This window comes from Rhododendron vialii, chromosome 12a (genome assembly GCF_030253575.1).
Source record: "Rhododendron vialii isolate Sample 1 chromosome 12a, ASM3025357v1".
NCBI classification, from domain to species: Eukaryota; Viridiplantae; Streptophyta; class Magnoliopsida; order Ericales; family Ericaceae; genus Rhododendron; species Rhododendron vialii.
The window spans coordinates 32,203,806-32,223,500 of record NC_080568.1 but is presented as its reverse complement, the minus strand read 5'-3'; the positions used below and the strand labels follow the sequence as shown (position 1 = coordinate 32,223,500).

Below are 19,695 nucleotides of genomic sequence, written 5' to 3'. Positions count from 1 at the left end.
ATATTGAGAGTCCACCACGAAAAGTCGTGTAATTTTTCAAATAAAAAAATCAACTACTTTCGTGTATAATTTTTTGAATTTTTTCGCACCAAATTAAAGTACTAATTGTGATCTTTAATACGGTACGAAAAAATTCAAAAAATTATACATGAAAGTAGTTAATTTTTTTATTTGAAAAATGGTAAGAAAGAGAGTGAGAGAGAGAGAGAGAGAAAACAGATGGAGTACAAATTAAAAACCTTAGAGGAACAGAGCCTAAAGTCAACAACGAACGGAGATGAATAGTAATGGCTTAGGCGAATTGAGAATTAGTCGTGTGTCTCAGTATTGTTTAAATACATTCCACATGCTCGAGAGGGGAAAACTTAACAGAGAGAGAAATAGTTAGAGAAATTTTTGTCGACAAAAATACATCCTCGTGAGTCAGAAGGATTATATATAGTATTTCTCCTCCCATAGTGTGTGCTTGTTTTAACTAGAAATACAGCTTGCATATAGTCAATTATTCATGCGAAATTTTCAAAAATCGATATAACATTACCTAAGTTGAAGATAAACTTAATTTTATTCCTTTTTTTAGAGACTAATATCCATTTTAATACCTATCTTGATTTGGGGTATTCGGGCTCTCCAACGGGCAATGGGGGGCTGTTGTGCCTTACAATTGCATTATTCTCATCACACCGTCTGTTTCGACAATCAATGGCTCAAGATTTATGACCGGTAATGGAATACTATTAACGGTAATAAATAGTGTAACCATCCAAACTGTACAAAACAGTGCTTTTGGACGGTAAAAATGGCGCAATTGCTTGTTGTTGGCCCACGCTTCGGGGCAATGGGAGCCTTGAGCCTCCTAGCAATTCAAGCAACAACAACTGCGCATGTTTCACGCAATTAGCCTTTTAGCATCACAGTCAAATCTTTGCTCGTGGAGTAGTATTTTCTGGCTGCTGCAATGCATATGCTTTTACGTAGAAATTTCCAAACCACTACGTAAGCTCAATCGAAATCCGGGGAAGGAACTATCAAGGTGATAGCCCAGCTGGTGGGAGTCACCACCTCTCTTTAACAACTGCGTAGGTTCGAGCCTCGGGAGGCACATGTGTGCATGTACCCAGTGGTGCCATTAATAGGCTTTGATTCGAATCCGTAGGTCGGAAGTCCCTATGGTCACGCCCAGGAAGGAGTTGCTATGCTGGTCGCCCCCTCTCACCCTTTTGATAATAAAAAAAAAAATCCGGGGAAGGATCAAGAAAATAGCAAAGCCCGGTCAAGTGGAAATCAATGTTCCCTTTCTGGTTGAAATTAATGTTCTTATGTGCAAATTTTGAGAGGGAATTCATTTTTCCTCTCTGTTCGCTTTCTCACCTGAAAAAGGAAGAAAAATTTCAAATTTCTCTTCACATTACAACTTTCTTTTTTTCTTGATAAAAAATCTTCACATTTAGGGTTAGATAAGGGACGTAAATTCTACTCCATTAGACATCAAATAAGTTGAACAATTATTCAATTACTTTGCCGAGAAAATCTTCGTGTTCAACGTTAAATCGTAAACCGACAAATACAATTAAACATGGAGTAGTAAATTTTGAGCATTTAAGTACTAATTTCGGTAAAAGTAATCATAAATAAGTCATATAATTGGAAAATAAATGTATCGAATTTCTCAGATTCAAGTGTTCCGGTCCTAAATTCTGATTTCCCTATCCTTTTTCTTCCCCAGCAATAAGAGAAAGTAATCAAATATTTTTAAGGCACGAGTAATATAGAACTCAGAACGGAAGAAAAGTGAATAAAATCTCTTATACTATCTCTTTAGCTTAACGCTTCCGCACTCTCTGTCCATACTCCATAACTTAACCTTTTAAAATGTCTTATGCTTTCGCTCTTAATTCTCGCTCTTGCAAGTTTTAGTAATTTGAGATGTGATTTAAAAACGCTTTCACGCTCGCTTGCACTCCCGCTCACACTTGCCCAAGGATTATGTGACTTAATTCTAGACGTGAGAGAGAAGAGGAGGTAAAGTTGTCATTAGGGGTGATACCGGTCCGGTTTCGACCGGTTTGAGTGTATTTTTCGGTCGAAACCGGATATCCGGTTTGAGATTTTTAGAAACCGGAACCGGTTGAGATAAAACCGGTTCGGTTTCGACCGGCTCAACCGGTTTCGGTCCGGTTTATCCGGTTTATCCGGTTTTCATTCATGGGCCATATTTTTTGCTCAACACATCAAAAAATTTACAATTCAACTCATAAAATATCAACCAAAAATTTATAATTCAACCTTTTTTTTTGGGCCCAACAAAAAAGGATCAATTTTGAGCCCAATACATAAAAAAAAAATCCATAAAAACATAATTAAGCCCATAAAAATAGTTTTTATCGAATAAATATATTTATTAGACCAATATACATCACAAAATATCAACCAAAAACCCATAATTCAACTCCTCCCCTATGTTTATATATATATATATATGTATATACATATATATAACCGGTTCCGGTTTCAACCGGTTTTTAAAACACATAAACCGGATCGAAATTATTTTTCCGGTTTATAAAATTTTATAAACCGGAACCGGATCGAAATTATTCAACCGGTTTAAAAAATTCGGTCCGGTCCGGTTTTTCCGGTTTCGATCGATTTTTCGGTTTCGAGTAACAGCCCTAGTTGTCATATTAGTTGTTGGTATAAAAACAATTTGTCTAGTTCTTGACCAAAGAATATGTTCCAAACAATTTGTCTAGTGGAGTTGGTATGGGAATTGAGAGGAGGCGGATTCTCTGCCGTCCAACTGCAGAGAGTCCATGCAGTCTAATCTCAGTCGTTTATCTTTGTATCCAAAGGTTCAAATTTTATAAAACTTTTTCAGAGAAAAGTTAAACTTTTCCCTAGGAAAGTTTTTTAAAAATTTTGACCATTAAAAACACCATCCGACGGTTCACAACTTTCCAACCGCTCTTCTGCGGTCCACATATGACTGCAGACAAGCCTAATCCAATTTGATATGTTCCTTGTCTGGTTCCAATGAGGAGATGGCCTACCTTCCTTTGTATCGGGGAATATAGGTCAAACTTTCAAAGGGAAAATGACGGCCCAGGACGTGTTTTGATAATTAATACCCGTCAAGGACATGCTAAGAACATTTAAGAATATTTGTTAATGCTGAAAATGTCCTTGGAGGGTATTAATTATCAAACACGTCCTTGGCCGTCATTTTCCCAACTTCAAAGGGCATAGGGGAAATTTTAAGAGAAATTTGATTTTCTGAAAAATTGATATTGGAAACACTATAATTATGAATTGGAATACAAACAAACAGAATTAGAAAAATCAAACTGAGTCCCGTGTATCAAACTGAGTCCCGTGTTTCAGGCAGTTTTCTTAAAACAGATTCGTCGCCTCACTGGGACTTTAGAGCTTATTCTCGGCGTCCGTCTCCCAATATACAAACGGTTGCACAAAATAAAGGGCTACAAACGAGCCGAACCGAGCCGAGCTTTACTGTGTTCAAGCTTGTTTATTAAGTTTTTAACGACCACAAGCTCGAGCTCGAGCTCAGTGAAAACTTAACGAGTCGAGCTCGAGCCGAGCGGGTCTTGGCTTGACTCGAGCTCAAGCTTGTTCACGAGCCTCAACAGACCAACAAAAAATGTATATATATCCTCGCATAGGCCTAATACAACCAAAAAATTTTGATTGTGAAGGTATATATCTTTCATTTTCCTATGGAGGCGGGGGTGTACTGTTGTGCGTGTGCTCTCGCCTCTTTTGGTTGACTGGAAACTGAAAACGAAAAGAACAAATTATGAAATAATAATAAAAATCCTAAACTTAAGTGTATATACCCCGGCTCGCGAGCCGACTCGAGCCGAGCTTATCCTAGCTCGAGCTCGGCTCGTTTACAAAACAAGCTGAAAAAATCGTCTCAAGTTTGTTCGTTTAACTTCCGAACCGAACTTGAATGAGCCACTAACGAGCCGAACTGCAAGCCACTCGCGAGCAGCTCGGTTCATTTGCAGCCCTATGCACAATACACGATTTAGGTGTATTTTTCCTTGAAGTGCGCGTAGGCTCCAAAAAAATGGTTGCAAATAAGTGAGCTGTTGAAGGAACCAGTATTTGTCTATTTGAAGCTGTTTGAGATGATTGAGTTCTCAGCTTAATAATTCTCTTGTAACAAGTTTGGGCCAAATTCAAGTGCAAGCCCAATAATAAAAATTAAGCCCAACTGCATAAGCCCAACCAAGACCCAGTTAGTTTGTTATTTGAGGATTTTGGGCGCCCATATCCAATCCAAACTAACCCAGACCAGATCACAAACCTCGGATCACAGGCTGAGAGCCCACGAATCCTGAGTCACAGTCCCTACCTCTTCCATGTGTTTAGTTACGGCGAGCTTTCTCCCTTAAATAAATTTGGCTTTTGCAATTCTCATTCAACCATGAAACAAATTTTGCACATATTTAAGCTCATCAAAATATTTGAACAATTCTTTCATTTTTTTCAACACAATCACGGGGAAGGATCCAGTCTAGTTAGTTCGGACCAGTTTGGTCCATTTGATTTCATCCGAGTCGCCAAAAAGTGTTTTGGACGGCTCAAATTTATTCTAGGCGTTTTGTAATAAAAATAAATCCGAACAAATCTAAGCCGTCCAAAACACTTTTGGACGGCTCAGATGCAAACAATGGACCAAACTGGTCCGAACTAACTGGACTAGATCCGACCCCCACAATCACGTTCACTTTGCTCAAACTTATCTAGAATTAATGAATGTGCTAGACATGTAGGGAGACATATCAAAGCATTTCCAGCCCTTATCCCCTTTCTCCGGTCAAACTCAAAATTTGAGGAACAAGCCTTAAATTCAACTCCATTCCTTGACTCAAATATCTACAAAATTTAGTTTACTCGAACCAAAGGATACTTAAATTTCTGCTCGAAATTTACAAGGCTATTTTCACCTCTCATATAGATATCCGGCTTCTCCCTATATCCCCTCCCTTATACTGCAGCCAAACTAGCTGTAAGGATCGAAAATGTAATTTAGCCAAAGAAAAATCTATAAAGTGCCGACTGCGGGAAACATTTCAACTCAACTCAAAAAAGTATTACGTACGCACGTGTGTTTGTTCCTACCGTCAGATTCAGAACCCCAACCTATTTACATACACCCCAGTTAAACCTCAGTATACTCCTTTAATCTCACTCGATCTAAAATGGGTATTTAATTTTGAATATTCACATGTAGATATACTCTCTCAATAAATGGAGATGAACTCCTTCCTAGAAAGAAAATTGACTTTCGAAAACACGATGAACGAGTTCTTAAAAATAACTTCCAAATAAGTAAAACTTCAAAATACGGGTATGAGTTGAAGTCATTATATGTCAAAAGGAAAATGTCAAAAACAGGTTACATGGCTGACATTAATGTTGAAAAATGTAAAAGCGTGTGAAAATAAATTCAAATGCAATTTAAAATGTGTGTATTATTCACTCCATCCCAATTTGTTTGCTCATAACGAAAAATCTCTCAATTTATTGAGTCAAAGTCAAAACCTTTGAAAGTGTATATATTTGTAAACTTACCCTTTTAAAAGTGAAAATATGTAATTGTGTTCCGCTAAGAGTTTCTAAAAAATAAGTATTGTATTTATTTGTAATTTACAAGCTTAAAAATAATAAAATTATTGAAATAGTTTATTGTACAATATGAATCTTGTTTTATAAATTTCAATGAAATCTTTTAAATGGTGCAAAAAAAATTAAAAATTATTATTTTTAAATGTATTATTTTAAAATTACAAATAAATACTTACTACTTTTTAACAACCCTTAACATAAAATTGGGAGTGCATTTAACAACTCCTTGCCAAGGGTGGGCGTGTTACGAGCGACATTGGGAGTGCATTAAAAAAACGAAAATCATCACCGAAACGTTGGCACGAAAGAAAAAGACAGAAAGAAACGTTATCCGGAAATCACCGACACGTCACGTCCGTGGCGCGGGGAACGAGGTAGGCCACCACCACCACCACGGAGCGCAACAATCACACACTCTCGCATCGGAACGCGTGGGGTCCGTTACAAAAACAAAGCAGGTGAGCAGAGTAGTTAATATTTTACTCCAATATGGCCAAGTCCTAAACGATTGACACGTGTTCCCTTTTCTTTTTTTGGTTTTTGAACCCAAGGAAGGTTAGGTTTGTACTAGTACAGAACTACTTTGCACGCTACGTACGAGGCAAAATACCAGCAGCTTTAAAACGGACTAATCGTTGCCCTAGAACCAACGGATTCTCCTCCGTGCCTCGCCATGTTATCCTATTACTAGCATATTCTATTCGTTTGGATGGTCCGGTCCCTCTTTACTAGGGCTGCAAACGATCCGAGCCGCTCGCGAGCGGCTCGCGAGCGGCTCGGAGCTCGGCTCGATAACGGCTCGGCTCGGCTCGGTTCAAGACAAAAACGAGCCGAGCTCGAGCTCGAGTCCTGAGCTCGTTTCATAAACGAGCCGAGCTCGAGCTAGTCGAAACTCGGCTCGAATTGGCTCGCGAGCTCGATTATATAATATATTTATATATATATTTATATATATATATATTTTTACATATTTATATTTATTTATATATATATATTTATATATATTTGTTTCATAAACGAGCTGAACGAGCCGAGCTCGAGCTCCGAAAATACCTATCGAGCCGAGCTCGAGCTCGAGTTCTGCAGCTCGTCACGAGCTCGAGCCGAGCTCGAGCTCATTGTTTTTGAGGCGAGCCGAGCCCGAACATGCCGAAACTCGGCTCGGCTCGGCTCGATTGCACCCCTACTCTTTACGTTATCTACAGAGGAAATTATTTTTATTAATAATATGAATTATTTTAAAGAACAAAAATGCTACAGGGACCGATTGTGGGGGGACCGAATTCGGACCGACGGCCGCCGGCGGGCCGTCTCCGGCCACCGGACGGCCGATCCGAGCCGTCCAAAAATTTTAAAAAAAAAAACCGAGGGGCCCTACGCGGGAATCAACGTCATCCGAGGTGTGTAGGGTGCTTGATCGGAGCACCCCTTTTCGTGTGTATATGTATATATTATACATATACACACGAAAAGGGGTGCTCCGATCAAGCACCCTACACACCTCGGATGACGTTGATTCCCGCGTAGGGCCCCTCGGTTTTTTTTTTTAAAATTTTTGGACGGCTCGGATCGGCCGTCCGGTGGCCGGAGACGGCCCGCCGGCGGCCGTCGGTCCGAATTCGGTCCCCCCAATCGGTCCCTGTAGCAACACTCTTTAAAGAATATCTTTCTCGGTTAAAATTGACAACCAAATACGTACGAAGATGTAAATCATTGGTCTCATAGTTCTTTTGGTGACTAAAGAGAATTTAAACCAATTTTTTTAAAAGAAAACTTTAGTCTTGATCCAGAAAAAGAAAAGAAGACATCATCCTCTCGAAACAATGAGCGAATCGAAAAACTCACAAAGATGACTGGCAGAAAATTGAGTTTTCTCTATCTTTTTATTCTTCGTATGATTGAACAGCGATTTTTAAACCTTTTGTGGCCCTACTCGAAAATATTAATTGTTTCAAAAATTATGTCCATCAAATGTCAAAAGTTAGAGTGTGGAGCTTTTTTTTTTCTCAAGTCATGAATACATTCCAATCATGTTGATTTGAGATATGAACCACTTGAGTTATTATCACTTTGTTTGGTTGAGCTTTTAGAAAGTTATTTTTGAGAGTTGGAGTGGTAATGAGTAGAGAGAGATAGAGAGAAAGATTTATTGAAAACTGTGTCGAGAGTTGAAAGTTACTCTCAAAAAGGCCAACCAAACACAGCGTATATAATTTAGTAAACTATTATTTCACTTATTAAATGAAATTAAATTAAGATGGACTTTAAAAAAAGAGCGTGCGAAAAAGCTCAAGCTCGTGGGGCGGTTTCGTGTAGTGTGGCGGTTTCAAATCCGGAGCTACTCCTACTCTCACTCTCTCTCGTGTCGTGTGGCGGTTTCGTCGTTATTCGAAGAGAGAGAGAGAGAGAGAGAGAGAGAGAAAATCTGTGACTCCGCAACGGTTGTGGCTCTGTTTCTTACCTAACAAAAAGGAAGTTGGGTTTCAAGTTTTCACGTACGTGTGAGTCGTGTGACTGAACTGACGAATCATTTCTACTTTCTAGAGAGAGAGAGAGAGAGAGATAGGGGGTTTGCTCTGAAGCTTCTCTCTGTTCATAACTGCTGCTTGTTCTTCCAATTTTCAGGGGAAAAAACATGGCGAGTTCAGTGGACAAGGAGACTCAGAGTGGTCCCAACGACGACGTCGTCTCCGTTGAGCTCCCTGCTCCTCCTTCTTGGAAGAAATTGGTACCTCTCTCTCTCTCTCTCTCTCTCTCTCTCTCTCTCGCTTGATTTTACTTCTTGCAGCTTGTTAATCTCTAGTTACTGTGTATCTAATCTGCTGGCTGTCATGATTTCATATTTAATTTGGCTGGAATTTTGGGTAATTCCTTAATTGTTCATATCTAGGGTTTTCCGGGATTTATTGTGCAAAATTAGGCGGTAATTGCTGTCTTGGTTGCTATTAGGGTTTTGTCTAGAAATCTCAGCTTTAATTAGCTCATTAATTTTCAGTTGGGTTCTTTAATTAATTCTTTAATTTAGAAAAGATAATTGTAGATGTGGGATTTGGATAGAAGAAATAGTCTCTAGATTATCCCTCTTTTACTTTGTTTTTAGTATTTTTTGTTTCTTTAGGAAGGATTTGGAAAAAAAATAATGTTCTTTATTAGCTGATTGCTTGGCAGTGAGGGGTGTGCTCACTCGTTCTCGAGTTGTTTTTCCCGTAACCAAATACCAGATGCTGTTGAAAATTGAAACCTATAAAGCTTGTTCTCTCTGCAAAGATATTTGGCTGGAATTGGGCTCAATCAAAATTGTTTTCATTCTGTTTTCCTTTTTATCAAATTTGACCTTTCTTTGGTTCAGTATAGCTTCTTACGGAGTAAGATGCAATAGCTGAGGGGCCTTGAGCCTGTGGATTGAAGCAGTGTCAAGTTCAGTGTGAGCATTTCCCTGTCACTTAAGGCTGTTCGGGTTGGAAATGGGTTCTTGAAATCAGGGTTACTGCGATTCCAACTCTGTTTAGTTTTAAGCTCATGCAGCCATGCTACATCAGAACCATGTGGTCAGCAGGTTTTTCATGGCTTATGGAATGCTGAAGGACTTGTCTTTGGGTTATATTTGTCGTCATTAGGTCTTTATAAATTAATGTGTGCCCTTTTGAAAAGTGATCATGTATTACTGGTTAATTTGTCAATCCACTCATCGTACGTTGTATCCACCATATCCCCAGGTTTGTTGTGGAGATAAAAAGGTGTAAAGAGTTGTTTATGATCCTTCTGCTGTTTTAGCAAATTGGGTTTGGCCCTTCTGGGACTATTTTCCTTCCTGGTTGTATGGTAAGGCTATAGAATCCAATAGCGATTTACGTGGAAGCATACTAAACTTGATGGATCAGATGTCCACTTCAGATTTTCCGAGGACTGAGTGAAGTGTCTTCTTTGACGAGATTTTGTCTTGGACTATCTTCATGTGGAGTGGAGTGTGAGTCTTACACTGTTTGGTACCTTAGGGTTCATAAATTTGAGCTTACAAGGGTTCTTGTTCCATAATAAGGGGAATTCAGAATGCTTTAATCAGTAAGAAACTGCTGTCATAAACTAACTTCTAATTATTATTTCCCAACTCAAAGATTTGTGCCAGTCGCCCTCCAACATGCACCCAGAAACACCTGAATTTCTCCGTGTGATACTTTTTTGTGACCTGTGTTGGGTGTTGGGTTTTTGGTAAATTGCGTACACTGGCTTAAGTGGCAAAATAGTATGGATTGCTGCAAGCTCTTAGACTCAGGTTGACTTTTGCAGTCACATGAGTGACAAAGTCACAAATAAGGCCAATTGAGAACTTTTTTTTTGTGATGTAGCAAGAATCAATCTCATGCTATCTTCTCTGCCTGTAATTTCTCTTGCTCCTAGTTACATGGTCGATCATGGATATTTGTTGTCTATAGTTTGATACTTTGATAGGTTACATATATACATGCTCAGTTGCTCACTTATGTTTTGAACATATGCCGTATACTTCTCTGCGTTTGACAATGCTGTGTATATGTGTATGACATGTCATATGCATAGTAGTTTACAAGTATAGGTCACATGTAAGGTACTCTTATATCAGTGCTAGTTTTTTTTTTTTTTTTTTTTTTAAGGTAAAGAAAAATGAGTAGAATTGAGGCGCTCTCACTGTATCTAGAGTACATTCCCTTTTAGCTTCAGGAATGTCCCAGATCCCAAAGGACTACTGCTATATTGATGGCACAATTACATCATTATTGCATTGGCCTGAGGATATATTTATATTTTTGACCCCTGGGACCTTGTGGTGTTTTGGGTTGTAGAGGCGATGCCTAGTCTACTTTTCTAGGTTAGCTACTGGGTATGCTTTTAAGGCTAAACCAGTGTGGCAAGGGTGGTGGAGTGATATGTAAGAAGGCTTGCGACTTGGAATCAAACGTATATGAAAAGGGGGTACGCTAATATGGATCAAAATCACGCTTTCCAGCTTACCAACCTACTTGGTGTCTTTAACTATTCTGTGCTCGGTGGTTAGGAGACTTGAGAAGATTCAAATAGACTCTAGGGGTGGTGTGCGAGATAAGTTCCACTATCATTTGAGGTGGTGGATTAAGATTGGTATGTCAACCTACTCCAGTGTGCGGCTTGGGATTAGGAAGCCAGATGCCTCAAGAAGGCTCTGCAGGGCAAGTGGCTTTGGAGGTTTGTGGCAAAAAACATAGATGTTGAGGAGGTGCTGGTCAGCTGGTGAGCAGGTTCAGATCATTTGGGGGGTGGTCTTTGGGTAGGATTATGGGTTGTATGGGGTGGAAACTGGAAGGATATCGTGAGGGTTTGGCATGAGTTTTCCCACAAATCCGTTTCCACATTTTAGACTGTTCCCATTTTGCTCACCTCTGCTACTGGAGTCGTGGGAGGCAGTTGGAGATTGAAATATCTTCATCCATCTGGAAAATAATATCACCATAAAGCATACCAAAAAAAGCCTCCACAGGCGGAAACTGGAAGGATATCATGAGGGTTTGGCATGAGTTTTCCCACAAACCCGTTTCCACATTTTAGACTGTTCCCATGTTGCTCACCTCTGCTACTGGAGTCGTGGGAGGCAGTTGGAGATTGAAATTTTGGCTTCATTCGCAGTGTGGTCAGACACAATATGGTGGTGGATCCTAATCTTCTGGTGGAGCCCTGTTATCAGAGTCTAGTTGAGAGCGTGGAATGTTTATTTCAGAAGAGCTTTGGAGGATTGGGAGATCCAATCCATGGAGGCTTTATTTGGTATGCTTTATGGTGATATTATTTTCCAGATGGATGAAGATATACATTGGTAAAGGTGCAAGGGTGTAGTGGTTCTGGGGTTTTAACTTTGGGCCATCAGATATGTAAGACTTCCATCTCTTCTTGAGAACTAAGAATTGGAATTAAGCTTGGATCAGAGGGGGTAGATCCGTGCCAACAATAATAGTGTACAAAATGATATAATAGTTCTCTCTCTAGTCTCAAGTAATCTCATGCTCATAGGTGTGCTCAATTAATGTGTGCCTATTTGTGGAAAGGAGATTGAAATTGTTGAGGATATTAGAACTATTTGGGTGTTAAAAGATATGCATTGAGAATGTTAAGGTTGGCATGTGAATTTGTTTGAGCAACAAAACTGTGAATAGTTGAAGTGAATAATGCTAATGATCAAAGAGTTTACTTAACCCAGGCTTGTCAAGTAATGAAAGAGAAGATTAGATAAAAACAAAAACGTTTGTAACTGTGTGGCAAATGGGTTTCATTCATCCAATACAGAAATGGTTTGGTTACAGGTATTGCTTGATGACAACAATGCTGAGTTGTTCCTTACTATGTTTTTGCATGTTGCGTTGCGTTGCTTTTACTTTGTTTTTGTTACTTTTTGGAAGGTTGGAAATGATTTGAATCTTTAACTAATGATCCCATGTGATTAGGAAATATGAAGATTTTGTCGGAACTTAATATTTACTGTCTTTTGTAGAGCTAGTTCCATGCCTAACTGTATTTTCTCCATAGTTGTCAAAATTTCTCCGCAATGCATTTCTCCTCTATTTTTGCAGTTCATGCCAAAGAAAGGAGGTACACCAAAGAGGAATGAGATTGTATTCATTGCTCCAACAGGGGAGGAGATCAACAACAAGAAGCAGCTGGACCAGTACCTAAAATCACACCCAGGTAATCCTGCAATATCTGAGTTTGATTGGGGCACTGGTGACACTCCAAGAAGATCAGGGAGGATAAGTGCAAAGGCAAAGGCAACGCCAACGTCGGCTGAGAATGAGACACCAAAGAAACGTGGCCGTAAGTCATCAGGTTCTAAGAAAGATGTCAAGGAGACAGAAAACACCGCTGGAGATTCTGAGGGTAATAAAGATGTTGAAATGCAAGATGAGGTCGTCAATGAGAAAGTCACAGAAGAAGAAAAAGAAGATGGTGGAAAGGATGTTGAAATTGAAATGCAAGAAACTATTGTGAAAAAAGATGTTGAGATGCAGGGTGATGCCCAGGAAACCAAGCACGGTGAAGGAGAGTTGAATACGGAGAACAAAGAAAAAGATGAAGCTGGTGGGAGTGAAGTGATGAATGAAGACAAACAGGTTTTGGAAAAAGCGGGGAAGCTGCAGAATGAAGTGGAAACGGGTAATGGTGACAGTGTTGTGAAACTGGACAAGCATGCAGGGGAACCTGAAGAGAGAGAGAAATTCAGTGGTGTTGCAGTTGCATCTGGAGGGGAAACTGAAGAAATCGGGATGTGCATTGGTATTGCAATTGCATCTGAAGGGGAAACTGAAGAGAAACAAGAAATGGAGGAGAAAGATGGAAAAAGTAACGTCCTGGTGGAGGAAAAAGGGATGAAAGTTGAAGGGGAGGTCATGGAGAATGGCAAGGTTAACCAGCCTGAGCGAAATGATGTGCCACACCATCCAAACCCCTCACCTATTAGCTGCTAAACTTGTGCACTTTTAGTAACATCAATTATTCCACTCTTACCTCTTTCAAACCTTTTGTTGTATTGCTTCTATGACTGTATTATTAGATGTAATGCTAGATTTGACCGGTCGTAAGTGAAACCTGTGACCTAGGAGTAGTTTTTGTGGACGTATTGTTGACTTCTTCTCGTACTTGTCTGTTGGGTACTTTCCTAAATTTGTTAGTTGTTTTGTTGAAACTGAAGTTCTAATGAATACGATCGAGAACTAGCTCAACTTTGACTGTCGATACTCGACTGGAGCTCTTGATAATTGCTGTGCTGCATTTATAACGTAGTTTATATTTTTTTTTGGAATATGAACTGTGGAAGCTGTGGCAAACTTGGTCTGGAGCGTGCAGAATGTACTTTTTCTTTTCTCCATTCTTGGAATCTTGATGGTTGAACCTGCTGTGGCTCATAAACGTTTTTGGCATCTCATTTTTCTCTTCAATTCTGATGCGTGCTCGCTTTCTTGGATACGTTTGGAGTAAATTATGGCAGTGATGATCGAGACAAGTACTGCGTGAAAGAAAATGTGCCGGAATTCCTCCCCGGAACTTCCATCCGAGGAATCACCGTGGGAAATGTGTTGTTGGCTAAAACTTCCTATTCTTGTTCAGGTTTCATCACCCAATTGCCAGTTTGTTTTCACCGACTATCTGCTTGACTGCTTGTAGTTTCAATGAGGCTATTTTCCCTTCCCATGAAACAGATTCTGCAGTAGTTTGCGAGGATTAATTCTCCTTTCTACGTAAATGCCGCTCTGTTTTTGCCCGAATTCATTTTCACCGATACTAAGAATTTACCCAAAACACAACTCACCTATGAAATGCACCATAAGGACCAAAATGGATAATGAGCTATTTAACCCATAAATTAGGACAAAGGGCTTGTTATTAGGTTCGCCATTATGCTTAAACGGATGATTTGAATGGGCCATTTTACAGAATAATCCATTGCTGCCACACCATAGAGAATGTTTGTGGATGTGAAATTCGCTAATGGGTGGTTTAGTTATGGTTAAAAGCTCAGTGAAAGAGCGCGCCCCTGATAATGGACGCAGTCGATCATGGATTTGCGAGAGACAGTAGGTATGCTGAGCCGACCGCATGCCATTATTAGTATCAAACGCCCGGTCGTCAAACTCGACAGCTTTTCGCGTAGCTAATTGAATTGTAGATGTGTTAATTCACTGAAAACCCAACCCTCGATATAATTCTCACATGAGGTGGGACCTACTCATGCATGAAATGGGACCTACACATGCATGAAATCCACGTTATATGGTATTCAAATAATTTTCACCCTACCTCTACATCAGAATAGATGTAAGAAATTGCATCATCCAAAAAATATTACTCCAATAATTCACTGGCTGAATAATCTCTTCTCCGTCAATGCACAGCCTGACAGCCCTCCTTCGGTGTTCCATTCCCACGGCCGAGAAAGGTTTGAAAGAAGAGATGGGAACCTAACCAATTAATGGCTGGCCCATATCTTAACGAGGAGAGACAGTCATTGAGGGGACCTCAACAATTAATTTCCACCAATTTCAATCGAAATTTACAAATTCTTGTAAACTTCTTTTTATGAATATCAATACACTTAAACCAGAGACTAACCCCCTATTTTCCTGTTGTATTACTTGATCGCCGCCTCCTTTCTCTTTGATAACTAGGGTTTGTTAATTTGGATAGCTACGAATTTTTAAATCAAGGAATTTGGAATTGCTGTTTTTACAATCATGACTCAAATTAAGGTTTTGTTAGTTCGGTCTTTCTATTGTCAGCCCAGTGGGTTGACAATAAGCACACAAGATAATAAGGAAAACACATATTTCTATATATTTTTTTACACTTTTTAATACACATTCACACTTCTTATTGTCAGCCCAGTGGACTGATTTTAGATTTTTCCTTGTTAGTTTAGGGGATTGGCAGATGCTATAGTGCAGCAACTATAGCTTGTAGGGTAACTATACAAAACGGCATAACTATAAAAAAAATGGCATAGTATGATTGCCCTACAGGCTGTAGTGCAACAGCATCAACCAATCCTAGTTTACGATATTGAGGTTAATGACTTTAACGGGTCTGTTGTAGTAAAAGATTTGGAATAATTATCTAATAGAAATGACCCAAAATACTGAAATACTTTTTTTTTCCCTGTGAAATCCTCTGTGTTGACTCTATTTTGACAAATGATTCGTCTTGTTATCTGCTTATTTTTTTTGTTAACAAAAAACTAGCAATACACCACGAAATGATCCAACTTTACAATATGCGATACAAAAATGCTACAAAGATTGTACAACTATGTGGGTCTCGACACCTTATAGATATCCATTGGGATCTCGCTATACTTGCACCTGGGACAAAGCTAAGGTCTGCTTCGTGATATACGTATGGGTGCTAAAGAATATGCTCAGTGCCGTCAAACAATTCTAAACATTTGAATCTAAATATGGAACGAGAAACTCTAATTACTTAATTAAACCAATCAACTAATGATTTATTTTCTTTATGACCTATACGTAACTGTAACGAGCAAATCATAATTGCATGGCTTTTTTTTCTCGTAAAGTTGCAGCGTAGAATCTATGAGGTCACTGTAAATTTGCTTAGTTGTTAATTTTAAGATCTTTAAATTAATCGATGTTTGCACGCCCGGACATCCGATTCTTTAAATGACAAGCAAAATCTGATTGGTGGTGTAATCTGATTTAGAATATCTTGCATTTTAAAAAACATAAAAATAAAAAAAGCAAAATCCGAATCTCTCTCGGATCCATTTGGGGATATATCTTTGACTGATTGATTATCTCTGACTCGAAGTTAATAATCCTAGAGTGGAAGGCTGCAGCGTTGCCATCCACTGCATGATTCGTCGGAAAGAGACAGTCTCGTTAAGGGAAGCAGCCGTAATTGTAACTTGTAAGCATTGAAAAGGAGAAGATAAAATCTCAAGACTTTAGAGAGAGAGAGAGAGAGAGAGTTGAGACTTTTCCTGCTGGATGAGAGAGAGAGAGAGAGAGAGAGAGAGAGAGAGAGAGAGAGAGCTCCCCAAAAGAGCAACATTTATTTATCAGAGATCCAGCATTGAAAGCTAAAAAAAATCTCTAGATTTGATGTCAGAATCTTGATACACGCAGCGATTCAAAGTACCATGATCTCATTCTCATTAGCTAAGGTCCCTTCTAACATGGGGAATACACAACCACATCTAGTGTGGTTGGTTTGTTATTCTCTCTTCTAAGAGCTAGAGACGCTTGGAGTTTGAGTTTTCGTAAAGAAGCGCTCGATATTACTGTTGTAATCACTGACAACAAACCCCTCCAGAAAAACAGACAAACATAGGGAATACATCTCAAACAAGGACACAAACTCTACATTGCAAACATGGGACATTCAGTGTCAAGTCCTCTTTCTTATTCTTCCATTGGTCTAGTGGTGCTGCTGCTGCTGCGGCGGCATTGGGTACCTAACTCCAGCTGCAAGTACTCGTTGCTGCTCTATCTGCCACCATAAAAATATATTCCACATGTTTATTCAGCATTCACTTTCAAAATGGAAGCATCATCAATCTGATGAGATTGGACTTTATTGGTGTATGCAAGTATAAAGATAGGACAATTGAAGGATAGTGATTTCCACATTCCTCAAATTGTTAACCATGCCAAAATTAATATAAGGAGTTGATTTTTGCACTTCCTAAATTATTAACTTTTGGAAAGTGCGAAAATCAGTATAACTTGATTTGGCACTCTACTTTGTAGTGCGATTAATAATTTGAAAAGTGCAAAAATCACTCCACTAATTGAATCGGTACATCGCGTTTAATGTATGACATTATACATGACACTAACCACATTAGTTAATGAGGCGAATGTATATAAAATATAAATCAATATTAACACGTAGGTGGAATCATCTTTGTTCGGTTTGCATTTCTGAAAGTTATTTTTGATGTAAGGTGATTATCTTTTGTCACACCCTCACCATTTGGGCAAGTACAACTGTTCTTAATTTGTGGTCGGGAGTATTATATAATTTTAATAAAAACTTTAGAACAGTTGTAACCTAGACATTATTTCTAGCATTGCCCTTTATTAGTAATTTAGGAGGTTCTTGGTTTTTAAAGTTCGTACGTAGACTAAAACTTGTAGAATCCATCATTTGTTTGGACCGTGGAACGATCCGAATTACTCCATAAGGTTGTGTTTATAGACTTTTTGACTAATAAATTCCAAAGGTGCAACATGCATGTAAGCAAAATGGCGCAGTAGTTGAGGGTGAAAGAATCGATCATTACTTGGAAAAACTCGTGGAGTTTGTTGTTGAGATAGCAATACTCGTTCTCTAGCAGTTCCAAAGCTCGCAAGCATCTGAAACCCAGACATAAAAAAGAAAAACAAATTAAACAATACTTTAATTAATTCAAAGAAATGGAGCAGTAGAAAAGGCAGTGTGTGTGTGTGTGTGTGAGAGAGAGAGAGAGAGAGAGAGAGAGAGACGCACGCAGGTCTGTTATTCTGCTCGGACGCAGCGCGAAAGGCAAGGCATATGTTGTTGACCCTTTTAGCACCAATGCTCGAGCTGCTCCCCATCAACTGATTCAAATGTTTACCCATTTTCTTGTAGTCCGAGAACTCTTTATCCACCCTACAATTCCACAGACCCACCATTACCATTCAGTTCACCATTCAGTTCACCATATGTGTGTGTGTGTGTGTGATTTTGTTGAGAGAGAGAGAGAGAGAGAGAGAGAGAGAGAGAGAGAGGAATTAATTACAGGAGTCCTCTGAGGTTTCTTATGAGCTTCTCCGACTCCTGGAAGTAAATGTTGACAACATCATATACGAAGTTTGGAGAGGTCTCGTCCTGAAGTTGCTGCAGCTCCAGGAACTGCTCATCCAACACACCCTTTACATAAAAACAAAAACCCATATTTTTACGACTCTGATCAGTTATTAGAAGGAGAAAACATATAAATGTGTACAAACAAGACAGAGATATATATATATATATATATATATGTATATATACCTGGTGAAAGAGCAAGGAGAGCAAACGATTCATGTCGGCAAGCAACTGGTTCGCCCCCAACCCCAGCAGCATCCACAACGGCACCCCCGTCTTGCCTGTTTATCTCTCTACACTCTCTCTCTAGCTGATTTCTTGATTCTCTCGAAAAATTGTACTACTCTGCTCCTATGACTAATGGTGGAGGGAAATGCGAGAGAAAAGGGACTGATGGGAGGCGCTCTCTCTCTCTCTCTCTCTCAAGTACTCTCTCAGCAGCTCGTCTGCTTAATTTGGCTGTGAGAGTACACTTGTGAATGATCCTATCTTCATCCAGGTGTGTGGTATTTATAGGGTGGCTCTCTGGCCTCTGGCATGGACGGGAATTACCAATTTAAAAACACACACAAAAATTAGTTCTCTTGCACGCGCGATGTGGCACGTGAGGTACACATTTCACCACTTCAAAAATACTACTGTACTCCGTATCATCTACATTGACTATTCATTCTACTGTTACCGCACACTTCCACCACATATATTTACCGCATGACTAGTAAAACAATTTTTTCTATGTTCATGTAAAAAATTAACTCTAATTGATATTGATAGATATGTTTTTTGAATTCATCGGGGCAAAATTATTCAATTGCGCATGCTCAGTTTGTAGCATGTATGTATTTATGTGTGGATGATCCACAACAGCACCATCGTCCATCTCGATAATTAATGGTCTAAATTTTATCTCGCTTCTTGCAAATTTGAGCCGTTTATTGTCAAGATAAGATTTGAACCATTAATTGTCGAGACAATGATTGAGATGCCGCACTATATCCTATAGTGCACCCTCCGCGCTACAGGATCCCCGCGTCCTATGATTTACTCTTTTTTCCAAAATAAGTGATCTTTTTGAGACTCTGTGTTATTTTAAAATACTTATATTGTTTGATTTATGAAGTTTTATGTGATTATGAAAATTTTGTTTAATAGAACTAATTAAAATGAGAAATAATTTTGCCACTCCATTTTTTGCTAACGCCATTTTTTTGCAAGTGTATTTTTACAAAAATACACTTACAGGGGAGTGACGTTAACAAAAAAGAGAGTGGCAAAATCAACAGCCTTTAAAATATATATCAAACAAGATTCATATTGCATATTTTGTAATATTCATATTGAAATATTTAAACAATTAAAAATGATACATTTTTCCAAAAAGATGACTCATTTTTGAACAGAGTGAGTAGATATTATTAGAGAATAAATTCTTTACACCGCCGGTATAAACATTTGTTTTCTCCAAATTAATTGCATTACGACGCGTATCAAAACAGTGATCCCAATTAATAAAACATGACGACGTGATGTAATGCAATTGATTTGGAGGAAACAAATATTTTCACCGACGGTGTAAAGAATTTATTCTCATACTCCCTCCGTCCCAAAATGGATGACAATTTTTGAAACTCGTGTCATTTTTCATCGGTTATATCTTTCAATCTATAATATCTTTCATGAGTTTGAAAACTTTGT

The 19,695-nt window shown here is 38.9% G+C and overlaps 2 protein-coding genes across 3 annotated transcripts; one reads left to right on the top strand and one right to left on the bottom strand.

The window, feature by feature from the left end:
- The first annotated feature begins 7,977 nt into the window (after nt 1-7,977).
- On the top strand, nt 7,978-13,387 carry LOC131312131 (methyl-CpG-binding domain-containing protein 11-like). 2 transcript variants are annotated; one of them, XM_058339886.1, is made up of 3 exons: nt 7,978-8,150; nt 8,281-8,383; nt 12,231-13,387. In XM_058339886.1, exons 2-3 carry the CDS (start codon nt 8,291-8,293, stop codon nt 13,119-13,121), a joined length of 984 nt encoding a protein of 327 aa, XP_058195869.1. In that variant the 5' UTR covers nt 7,978-8,150; nt 8,281-8,290; the 3' UTR covers nt 13,122-13,387. The 2 variants fall into 2 exon arrangements, with proteins under 2 accessions (XP_058195869.1, XP_058195870.1); XM_058339887.1 differs by having other exon boundaries at nt 8,032-8,156.
- A 2,852-nt stretch (nt 13,388-16,239) lies between these two features.
- On the bottom strand, nt 16,240-18,481 carry LOC131312130 (pseudo histidine-containing phosphotransfer protein 6). The gene is made up of 5 exons (XM_058339885.1): nt 18,187-18,481; nt 17,933-18,063; nt 17,659-17,802; nt 17,453-17,525; nt 16,240-16,656 (listed from the first exon to the last, which is right to left on the bottom strand). The coding sequence occupies exons 1-5, from the start codon at nt 18,256-18,258 to the stop codon at nt 16,585-16,587; spliced, it is 492 nt and encodes a 163-aa protein (XP_058195868.1). The 5' UTR covers nt 18,259-18,481; the 3' UTR covers nt 16,240-16,584.
- Between the last annotated feature and the right edge of the window lie 1,214 nt (nt 18,482-19,695).